Below are 12,348 nucleotides of genomic sequence, written 5' to 3' on the forward strand. Positions count from 1 at the left end.
TTTATGTTAAATATCACTCGCCTTATGCCTTTGTAAGGATAGGCTATCCACTTCCATACAAGTCTTCCACACAGTCTTCTACACAACGAATACTTAAACGATGATGATGATGCTATGACGGTAACGAAAACATCTTGTACAGTTCTTGCTGTACAGTTATTAGATTTTCACATGAAGATACTCGCGCACATACACGACAGATTAGTTTACTAACTGTTGGGCATGATTATTTACTGTTCATTAAGTTGAAGTGTATCATAAAGGTCCTCATTCTTGTTGTCTTCATGTTGAGTAGGCCAAGGAGGAAGAGGAGGGGGCTGGCCTTGCTGTCTCAGGTGGCAGAAGCAGAAGAGGTGGAGGAAGTGAAAGGGGAGGCAGGAGAGGCAGACATACTCAGTGTAACTTTAAGGAAATTCATTGTAATTTCTGTCTTGATTTTTTTTGCATTTTCATTTCTCTAAAAAAGTTGCTACAGGTCTCCCTCAACATTTGCGTTTTCCACTTTCGCGGGGTTCGAACATTCGCGAATTCCCAGCCACCCAGTCATATTTAAAATATGTCATTACATATGTTAGGAATTGTGGCAGAGTTTGTTTGGAGATAGGACAAGATAGTCCTTCAATATGACACTAATAGCAACTCTGTGGCTTATTCATCTATCACAATTCATCTAATATGACATAATAAACAATATTATTAACATAGAAACATGACATATACTCTAGAATGAATAAAATATGTCATTAAGTATGTCACGGGTGTTGCTGTGTTGTTGTTGTTGGGTGTATAAGGGCCACTGAGAGCATAAGCCTTACATAGTAGTGGTGGAGGCGGCATCAGAGGTGGTAGAGACTAGAGACGGCGGTGTTGTCAGTCGCCCTATATAACTCCAACAACATTGGAGGAGTTAGGTTTGTGCTGTCCTTTTTCTGTTGATTAATTGCTTAACTTACTTGCTACACTGTTAAAGTGGAAGGAAGGCTGGGTAGGGGTCGGCCTAGGAAAGGTTGGAGGGAGGGGGTAAAGGAGGTTTTGTGTGCGAGGGGCTTGGACTTCCAGCAGGCATGCGTGAGCGTGTTTGATAGGAGTGAATGGAGACAAATGGTTTTTAATACTTGACGTGCTGTTGGAGTGTGAGCAAAGTAACATTTATGAAGGGGTTCAGGGAAACCGGCAGGCCGAACTTGAGTCCTGGAGAAGGGAAGTACAGTGCCTGCACTCTGAAGGAGGGGTGTTAATGTTGCAGTTTAAAAACTGTAGTGTAAAGCACCCTTCTGGCAAGACAGTGATGGAGTGAATGATGGTGAAAGTTTTTCTTTTTCGGGCCACCCTGCCTTGGTGGGAATCGGCCAGTGTGATAATAAAAAAAGTAATAACTTGCAATTGCACTAGGGTCTGATATAGGTTGTTAACAAGATCAAGAGTATAACTAGATTTAAATTGACAAACTAAAATTCACAAATTAAAGTACCAAAAGAATAATAAGTAAAAAATAACAATGGCAATGACTTGGTTATAATATGATAGTAAGATGGTAGACAGGTACACAGGTACAAAGGATAATGTAAAAGTTGGAGTTGAATATACAAACTTGGAAATTTGGCAACAAAATGTTATGGGAAGTATAAAATAATGATTAATGTACAAAAGTAAAATGACTGGTAGTAAATATGGTGTTTAATAAAATTTTAGTAAGTAATAATGATTACAAAAAAGATTAATTAGCAAAAAAAAAAGTGAAAAAGTAATATTTATTTCAAGTATTGAATTTTAAGAACAGTTATTTGGATTCAGTATTGCACTGGTAGTTATACTAGAGGTTATTTGGCAGTACAAGATATTTAAGAGTACTCTAAGATAGTAAATGTGGTATTAAAACAGGTTATGGCAATTAGACAAGTAATGGTAATTAAATGATGTCAAAAATATTAAGAGTAAATTGTACTGGTAGTAAAAATGGTAATTAACCCTTTCAGGGTCCGTCCCGTAGATCTACGGCTTTACGTTCAGGGTCCAAACCGTAGATCTACGTCATGAGCTCAGCTCACTCTGATAAACTGTGAGTGGTAAATTTGGGCCTAGATATGAGAGAATACATCTATGTGGTATGTGTGCACCACATAAAACAAATCCTGCAGCACACTGTGTATAATGAGAGAAAAAAAACTGAGACTGTGATTTTCAATTAAAACAGTGACTTTGCAGTGTTTTTTCGTATGCTTTTTGTAGTTGTATTTGTGATTTCTTGGTCTCATTTGATAGAATGGAAGACATATCACAGAAATAGAGATAATTTTAATTGGTGTTAGCACTGGAAATGGCTTGAAACTGAGCTCAAAGTGGCGGAAATGTTAAATTTTTGCCGATGTTCAAGAGTAAACAAACGACCTCACACGTCTTATACACGCCAGTTGGTGGGTCTAATATACATTCACAAATGTGGTGATGATATTTATACAATTATTACAATATTGCATAACAGTAAATCTTCTATTTTTTGGTGTGAATAAAAATTCATTATGTGAATAAAAATTCAAAATGGAATTTATTTGTAAAGCCTCAAAACATAACTAATGAACAGAGGAAATGTTAGTTTAGTGCCAGGAATACCTACATAGTTTATTCTGGACCCTATTTTGAAATTGGAATATTTTGAACTTTGTGTTAAATTGGCCAAATTACCAATTTCCGGCCACTTTATTTTGTAGTTGAAATGGTTGACTTGGCGATTTCTTGTGCTCAGTCGATAGAATAGAAGTAATACTAGTGAAATAGCTAAGAATTTGGTCGACTGGAATAATGTAATTGGCCTAAAGTGGGAGTCAAAGTCGGCAAAATCGCCGATTCGTAAATATCGTTGACACATCAAAATTCACGAGAGCATAATTTCGTCAATTTTCCATCAAATTTCATACTTTTTGTTTTATTACCTTCACAAAAAGATTCTCTACCATTTCATAAGAAAAAATATTTTTTTTTTTTTTAAATTCTTGGACACTGGGGCACCACTTCAGATTTTGACCTTGGACCCTGAAAGGGTTAATTATTAATTTTAGTAAGTAATATCAGTTAATAGTATTTAAGAAAATATGAGGTAGTGATATGGACAGAGAAAGTATCAATTCAGCTAATATTTAAGCAAACAATAGTAAATAAGAAAATTACATAAGGTGGCTTATGCTTACTAGTAAAATCACAAAATGAGGTAGTTGATTATTTAATTACTAAGAGATTGTACTATGAAATTTGAACAATAATGGAACAAAACTTACACTACACTACGTAGGCTTCTAGGTTGGACATTGTTTAGTTATTCTCTGTAAGATTAGTATCCCTGAGAAATCGTGATAGATCATTCTCGTTCGTGATTGTGTACAGTTGACTTACATTCGTTTTCCTAACTAGAATTTTCCCATCCCGTGTGAAGCATTGGTGTATTGTGTCATTATTCTCCCGCTTAAGTTTTCTGACTCTATACAGGAGGTTCTGACGTTTTTTGGTAAGACACACGTTTATGTATACCTCTTTCTTTACTTTAATAGATGCAATTATTAAGTCTTTTTTCCTGTCATGTGAGTAGAATCTGCAACCTGGCTTCCTTTATTTCTGACTCTGGTACTGTAACTTTTGCTTGGTCCTTTATGATCGGCAGAGTAATTTCTTTACTGTTTGTTTGGTTCATATTACTGGGAAAAAGTGGACTGTTAACTATTACTGCGTCCGATAGTTTATCTTGTTCAGTTTTATCTTCTTGGAGAGCAAAGTAGTCACTGAACTGGTTATCTAAGTTATTCTTCCATTCTTTTACTGCTTCTTCAACCTTTGTATTAAGAGATATTATTTGTTCTGCATGGCTGTCTATGACTGCTTGGATGGTCTTGCCATAGTTAGTCATTCCTGGTGTTGATAACTTTTGTTCAAGACTGAGGATTTTGTCCTCGAGTTGTGTCATCCTGGTGTCTTGTTTTGTTAGCGTCTCTCGAAGATTCATATTTTCAATAACTAAGGTGGAGTTGGATGACTTTAGGGTATCTGGATCGTTGGTCATACCTGAGAGACTACTTGGTAGGTTGAATCCGCGGAAGAGAGGGGTGGATGGGCTGGGGGCAGCCATGTTTGTTATTATTGTTGTGGTGTCACCTTGAGCGGTGGTGAGAGGGGTGGTAGCTGGGCCGGCGTCCTCCTGGCTACACTTGTTGAATAGTTGACTTTTCGGTGTTTTCTTACTGGCCTTGGTGCTGTTTCCTCTGAGATTGCGCCTCATAATACTACAGGAATTGTTGTAGTTAAGAAGAAGTTGTAGTTATACAAAGCTTAGGGTTACTTTGTTTGGCTGGCAGCGGGGTGTTGCTTTGGGTTTGAGGGTAGTCTTCCTTTGATCTCTATTATTTTTGATTTGTAGGTTTCACTGTTGGTAATCTTTGGTCATTCTGGGTGCTACGTTGGGTAGTGCAGTTTTTCTTGTAACTAGGTCATCATAGGAGCATTGGTGGCTCTGATAGTTGGAGAAAAGTATGGAGCTTGGAGGTCGCTGCTGTTGCTGCCGCTGCCCCTAACCCTCACGAATGTTAAGGGAAACCTGTATACGGTACTGTTTGCTTTAGTTTTAGGGCCGGTATCGTAGAAGGGTCCATGTCAGCAGAAGCTGCTTTTCCTGTTATCTCATCTTTTTTTTTAAGCCAAACCTCTTTGTAAAATTATCAAATCACCCCTTGCTGACATTAAATTCTCCAGCTTCCTTTTTCTTTGAGTTGTCGTATAATGAATTCGTTTTTTCTTGAATCATATTAGAGTCTATAGATATGCCTTTCTTAGATCAATCCTGCGCGCACGCCGTTTTAAGCAGATACTCGCAACACTTTAGCTCACCTCAATAGCAACAGGAGGTGGCTATGAAATTATTACAGTAGTTCATTATGTACTACAGTTAATTTTATGCAATTATAATTTAATATTGCATCTTTACATTGTTTACGTTTCTCTCGACTGTGAATGGTGCCATGTATGATCTCTAAGTGTTTGTGTCTATAAGCTTTGATTAATTTGAAATTTTTTATAATAGATTTGTGTATGTTTTATGGTAGTAAATGATAAAATGGACTAGTATCTACATATATTTTATGCATTCATGAGATACCTAACTTTTTCTTAATTTATATTTCTAGGCTATACAGTTCATCTGCCAATTTTTTCAAATTGTCACAAATCTCCCCCAAAAATTTCAATATTTTTATTGAAAAAATATGCTCATAAGTGGAACCATGTTGTTCAAGGGGTCAACTGTATTTTTTTTTTTTTCAACAAATGGCCATATCCCACTGAGGCAAGGCAACTTAAAAAGAAAAAACAAGAGTTCCTCTTTTTAAATTTATTAATTTATACAGAAGGGGTTACTAGCCCCTTGCTCCCGGCATTTTAGTCGCCTCTGACGACATACACGGTCACTGTATATACGTACATTATCTATATGTATATTTTTTTAACATGCTGGCTGTCTCTCACCAAAGCAGGTCAGCTTGAAAAAGAGAAACACAAATTTTAATCATCAAGTATTTAAATGTCTCTATACTATATTAAACCTGGGCTTGTAATTATTATAATTATAAAAACTAAGAATATTATTTTTTCAGAGTCTCAATGGGGTATTTGTGAATGATGTACCTATTGCCAAGGAAGTGGAGCATGAACTGAGTGTTGGTGCAAAAATACAGATTGGCCAGCCAGCAACATTTGTTTTTGAATTTCGGGTAAAAGAGGTCAATGTAAGAATAGAAAGCTCTTCACAGGAAAGCAACATCAAGAGAATAAAGTCTGAGGGAAAAAGGTTGGTGAGAAGTTTTTTCTTTATACTTTGTGGAACATGAAGGATAGCTGTCTTGTCATCAGATATTAAACCTTTGACTGTTGAGACCCCTGCTCAAAAACTTGCTCTCAGTGTCGAAGAATATAAAAAATTATTTTTTCTTATGATAAAGAATCTTTTCCCGATGGTAATGTCACCAAAAGTACGAAACTTGATTGAAAACTTACGGAATTACGCTCTCGTGGAGTTAGGATCTCGGCAATATTTACACATTGGCGATTTTGCCCACTTCGAGCCTTATTTTTGGCCAGTTCCATTTGTTCTATCAGTTGAGTACAAGAAACCGCCCATTTACCAATTTCAGCTACCCAATAAAGTGGTCAGAAATTGGCAATTTGGCCAATTTCATGCAAATTAAAAAAGTTGCCACTTTCACAATAGGGTCCAGAATGAACAATGCAGACATTCATAGCAGTAAAATAACATTTTCTCTGTTCATCAGTCACATCTACAGGTCCCTCTTATCTTACTCTTGCTTTCTATTTTGAATTTCTATTCACACAAGAAATAGAAGATTTATTGTTATGCAGACTACTGCATTATTGTAATAATTGTATAAATAATGTCAACTCATTTGTGACTGTGTATTAGAATGGCTAGTTGGACACTAATTGGACAATGACGTCATTTGTTTACTCTTGAACATCGGCAAAAATCGAACATTCCGCTACTTCTAGCTCAATTTGAAGGTCCTTTTCATCTTGAAACCAATCAAAATCATCTCTATTTCTGTAATAAGTCTTCCATTCTATCAAATGAGACCAAGAAAACGAGCATACAACCATAAATAGTATATGAAAATTCGCCTCAAAGTCGGCGTTTTAATCCAAAAACAAGGTTGGAGTTTTTTTTCTCATTGTGCACTGCATGCTGCAGGATTTTTTTTTTTACTGTGCACAATGACCACACAGACCCATTCTCTCACATATGGGCCTGCCAACTTTCTCCCACTTGATTTGAAGCCTCTAGAATTTTGGAGTATAAATACATCAAAAACACTGGCTCGTAAGACGCATATATACGACTGAAACAGTCAAAGGGTTAGAAACAGCTTGTGTGGAAGGTTTAATTACCAGTAGCCAAGAAATGTTCAGAGCATTCCTTTGCTGTAATATAAAATTTATTGTCAGTCATAAATTACTGTAGATGATAATCTTGTCAAAGGTATTAGCCCTTAAAGTGTCCAAATGTAGATCTACGTCCATGTGTGTGTGGGGGGGGGGCTCTGGACGTAGATCTACTTTTTTTTTACATGCTTTCAAATGGGGAAAAATCAAGGTCGGAGCGCTACGCACGTGAACGCAGATCTACATTTGGACAGTTTAACCTTTTGACTGTTTTGGTCGTATATATATATGTCTTACGAGTCACCTTGTTTAACGTATATATACAGTGGACCCCCGCATAACGATGGCATCGCATAGCGATTTTTCCGCATAACGATTACTTTTATCGCAAAATTTTTGCCGCGCATACCGATTAAAAACCCGCATACCGATTTTCGTCCGAGACGCGTCCAATGTGCCCTCAGCCAGCCTCACATGTGCCGCTCCGTCCCATTGTTTACCAGCCAGCCTCCGCGGTAACATCCAAGCATACACTCGGAATATTTCGTATTATTACAGTATTTTCGGTGCTGTTTCTGGAAAATAAGTGACCATGGGCCCCAAGAAAGCTTCTAGTGCCAACCCTGTGGTAAAAAGGGTGAGAATTAGTATGGAAATTAAGAAAGATTTTGAAGGGTTTGGGGCTAACCCTGAGAAGCCTATGCCAGTTGTGGAATCCATTGTGCCTACTTCAAAGATTAAGGAAATGTGTGCAGAGTGGGTTGAACTGCAAACCTTTATAGATGAAAATCACCCTGACACAGCTGTTGCAAGCCGTGCTTGTGACTATTTCAATGACAATGTTATGGCCCATTTTAGGAAAGTCTTGAAGGAACGGGAGGTACAGAGCTCTATGGACAGATTTGTTGTGTGACAGAGGTCCAGTGACTCTCAAGCTGGTCCTAGTGGCATTAAAAGAAGAAGGGAAGTAACCCCAGAAAAGGACTTGCTACCTCAAGTCCTAATGGAAGGGGATTCCCCTTCTAAACAGTAAGAAGATAATGCTCTCCCCTCCTCCCATCCCATCAATCATCACCAGATCTTCAATGAAAGTAAGTGTCATGTAATTGTGCATGCCTTTTTCAGTTTGTGTGTATTAAAATTAACATTTCATGTGGTAAAAAAAAATTTTTTTCATACTTTTGGGCGTCTTGCACGGATTAATTTTATTTCCATTATTTCTTATGGGGAAAATTCATTCGCATAACGATTATTTCGCATAACGATGAGCCCTCTTGCACGGATTAAAATCGTTAACCGGGGGTCCACTGTACTCATAAATTCTAGCAGCTTCATATCAAGCAGGAGAAACCTGGTAGGCCCACATGTGAGAGAATGATTCTGTGCGGTCAGTGTGCACCATATAAAAAAATCCTGCAGCACGCAGTGCATAATGAGAAAAAAAAAAATCTCCGACCATTTTTTTAATTAAAATGCCGACTTTGTGGTCTATTTTCGTATAGTATTTATAGTTGTATTTCCGTTTTCTTGATCTCAATTGATAGAATGGAAAACACATTATAGAAATAGAGGTGATTTTGATTGGTTTTACTATGAAAAGAACCTTGAAATGGAGCTCTAAGTAGGGGAAATGTTTGATTTTTGCCGATATTCAAAAGTAAACAAATGATGTCATTTTCCAATAAATGTCCAAGTAGCCATTCTAATATGCAATCATGAATGGAATGACATTATTTATACAATTATTACAATATTGCAGTAGTCTGCATAACAGTAAATCTTTTATTTTTTGTTTGAATAAAAATTCAAAATAGAAAGCAAGAGTAATATCAGAGGGACCTGGAGATGTGACTGATGAACAAAGAAAATGTCATTTTAGAGCCAGGAATGTGTGCACTGTTCATTCTGGACCCTATTTTGAAATTGTCATATTTTTTAATTTTCGTGAAATTGGCCAAATTGCAAATTTCTGACCATGGTATTGGATAGTTGAAATTGGTAAATGGGCACCTTCTTGTACTCAATTGATAGAAAAAATGGAGTTCTAAAGAAATAGCTATGAGTTTGGTCGACTGGAACAATGGAATTAGCCGAAAATAGGGCTCAAAATGGGCGAAATCGCAGATTCGTAAATATCGCTGAGGTCGCTAACTTTGCAAGAGCGTAATTCCATCAGTTTTCCATCAAATTTCGTTCTTTTGGTGTCATTACAATTTGGAAAAGATTCTCTATCATTTCATAAGAATTTTTTTTTTTTTTTGCGACACCAGGAGACACCTCAGGATTTGGGGTTGCGACAGTCAAGGGGTTAAGAGTTAAAATATAGGAAAAGTATAAAAAGATCTTACACCATGCAGTGCATAATGGGAAAAGGAAACCTCTTACTTTGTGTTTGGTTTAAAATAGCATCTTGAGGTGGTTTCTTGGGTGGTTTTTATGGTTTATCTGGCTGTTTCTTAAGTTTCAATTAATAGAATGGAAGACATTCTTGTGAAATAAGAGATGCTTCTTGAAATACTGTAGCTTGAAATAGGGCTCATCTCGGCAGAAATTTTAAATTTTTTCTTGAGGGCAGGGTCTCCTAGTTTCTTCCCAGTCTGCTGTATAAGGTTTTACTATATGTGCTTCAATTATTAGGATGGCCTAAACTATGACCAATCATTCATGGTTATATTTTATTATCCAAGATAGAGGGGGAAGACTTTAATTTTTTGTGGGGTGTTGGATTTAAAATAGCTGGAATGCCTATACAGTGTTTATTTTTACTGTTTTTAAATTAGATTTTTTTAATTTTTTGTAAAATTGGCAGAATTATCAACTTCTGTGCACATTATCAAGTAATTCTGATAGTTAAATGGGTGGTTACCTATGCTCAGTCGATAGAATGGAAGACATAGTACCAAAGGAGCTAGGAATTGAATTGATTTGAGTGTTGAAATTGGTTTAGGGATCAAAGTGGACACAATTGTGTAAATTGTGCCAGACTAACAAATTTACACCTGTGTAATTCCATAAGTTTTCCATCAAATTTCACATTTTTAGTGTCTTTACTTTCAGAAAAAGTTTCTCTACCATTTCAGATGATTTTTTTTTTTTTATAAATTGCAACATTCAACACTTAATTTCAGGGGTCACAGCAGTGAAAGAGTTAAATGTAAATTTATTGTATTTGGGCATTCTCTTATTTGATGTAGAATTTCTTGCCAGAATGTATTCTTATAGTTAATCAGAGAATATAATGCTTGATGTATAAGTGATACTGTATATGAAACTTTAGTAATTTGTTTACAAATATATATGGTCATAACAGCATTCACTAACATCTTCCTTGCTTTGAGTGTATTGAATTTTAACTTGGACATTTAGAAAAATGTGGTAAGTAAAAGGACACAAATGCAGCTAATGTGACATTTTATTGTGGCAACATTTTGCTCTCCAGGAGCTTTATCAAGCTGTTAAAAAAATATACAGACACAGGGTATATACAGTGGACCCCCGGCATTCAGTGGCATCAGTATACGTTAAATCCGGTATTCGATACATTTTAACGCAAAAATTTTGCCTCGCCACTCGTTAAAAAACCCGCCACATGCGATTCGTCCGGGACGCGTCCACGTGAGTGCCAGTGTTTACAAGCCAGCCAATGTGCTCGCATCTAAGCATACATTCTGTACATTCCATTTTATCACAGTGTTTTTGGTGCTTGTTTCTGCAAAATAAGTCACTATGGGCCCCAAGAAAGCTTCTAGTGCCAACCCTATGGTAAAAAGGGTGAGAATTAGTATGGAAATTAAGAAAGATTTTGAAGGGTTTGGGGCTAACCCTGAGAAGCCTATGCCAGTTGTGGAATCCATTGTGCCTACTTCAAAAATTAAGGAAATGTGTGCAAAGTGGGTTGAACTGCAAACCTTTATGGATGAAAATCACCCTAACACAGCTATTGCAAGCCGTGCTGGTGACTATTACAATGACAATGTTGTGGCCCATTTTAGACAAATTGTAAAGGAATGGGAGGTACAGAGTTCTATGGACAGATTTGTTGTGCGACAGAGGTCCAGTGACTCAAGCTAGTCCTAGTGGCATTAAAAGAAGAAGGGAAGTAACCCCGGAAAAGGACTTGCTACCTCAAGTCCTAATGGAAGGGGATTCCCCTTCTAAATACAGTGGACCCCCGCATAACGATGGCATCACATAGCGATTTTTCCGCATAACGATTACTTTTATCGCAAAATTTTTGCCGCGCATACCGATTAAAAACCCGCTTACCGATTTTCGTCCGAGACGCGTCCAATGTGCCCTCAGCCAGCCTCACATGTGCCGCCCCGTCCCATTGTTTACCAGCCAGCCTCCGCGGTAACATCCAAGCATACACTCGGAATATTTCGTATTATTACAGTATTTTCGGTGCTGTTTCTGGAAAATAAGTGACCATGGGCCCCAAGAAAGCTTCTAGTGCCAACCCTACACCTCAAAGGGTAAGAATTACTATAGAGATGAAGAAAGAGATAATTGATAAGTATGAAAGTGGAGTGCGTATAGCCGACCTAGTCAAGCTGTACAAGAAACCCCAATCAACCATCGCTACTATTGTGGGCACCAGAAAGACAATCAAGGAAGCTGTTCTTGCCAAAGGTTCAACTGTGTTTTCGAAACAAAGATCGCAAGTGATGGAAGATGTTGAGAGACTCTTATTGGTGTGGATAAATGAAAAACAGATAGCAGGAGATAGCATCTCTCAAGCGATCATATGTGAAAAGGCTAGGAAGTTGCATGAGGATTTAATTAAAAAAATGCCTGCAACTAGTGATGATGTGAGTGAATTTAAGGCCAGCAAAGGTTGGTTTGAGAGATTTAAGAAGCGTAGTGGCATCCATAGTGTGATAAGGCATGGTGAGGCTGCCAGTTCGGACCACAAAGCGGCTGAAAAATATGTGCAGGAATTCAAGGAGTACATAGAAACTGAAGGACTGAAACCTGAACAAGTGTTTAATTGTGATGAAACAGGCCTGTTCTGGAAGAAAATGCCAAGCAGGACCTACATTACTCAGGAGGAAAAGGCACTCCCAGGACATAAGCCTATGAAAGACAGGCTTACTTTGTTGATGTGTGCCAATGCTACTGGTGATTGCAAAGTGAAGCCTTTATTAGTGTATCACTCTGAAACTCCCAGAGCGTTCAGGCAAAAGAATGTCCTCAAGGATAATTTGTGTGTGCTGTGGAGGGCAAACAGTAAGGCATGGGTCACTAGGGAATTTTTCTATAACTGGTTACACCATGCATTTGCCCCCAATGTGAAAAATTACCTAACTGAAAAGAAATTAGAACTTAAGTGCCTCCTGGTGTTAGACAATGCCCCTGGTCATCCTACAGACGTGGCAGAGCGACTTTATGGGGACATGAGCTTCATTAAGGTGAAGT

At 37.6% G+C, this 12,348-nt stretch overlaps 1 protein-coding gene across 5 annotated transcripts in view; it reads left to right on the forward strand.

The window, feature by feature from the left end:
* LOC128690723 (E3 ubiquitin-protein ligase rnf8-like) overlaps positions 1-12,348 on the forward strand; it is a 290,771-nt gene that overhangs the window by 36,257 nt on the left and 242,166 nt on the right. For all 5 annotated transcript variants that reach the window (XM_070088192.1, XM_070088193.1, XM_070088195.1 and 2 more), the window contains exon 3: positions 5,631-5,824. In XM_070088192.1, coding sequence (XP_069944293.1) covers positions 5,631-5,824 — 194 coding nt within the window. The remainder of the gene's footprint in view (positions 1-5,630; positions 5,825-12,348) is intronic.

Source organism: Cherax quadricarinatus, chromosome 24, assembly GCF_038502225.1.
Source record: "Cherax quadricarinatus isolate ZL_2023a chromosome 24, ASM3850222v1, whole genome shotgun sequence".
In the NCBI taxonomy this organism is placed as follows: Eukaryota; Metazoa; Arthropoda; class Malacostraca; order Decapoda; family Parastacidae; genus Cherax; species Cherax quadricarinatus.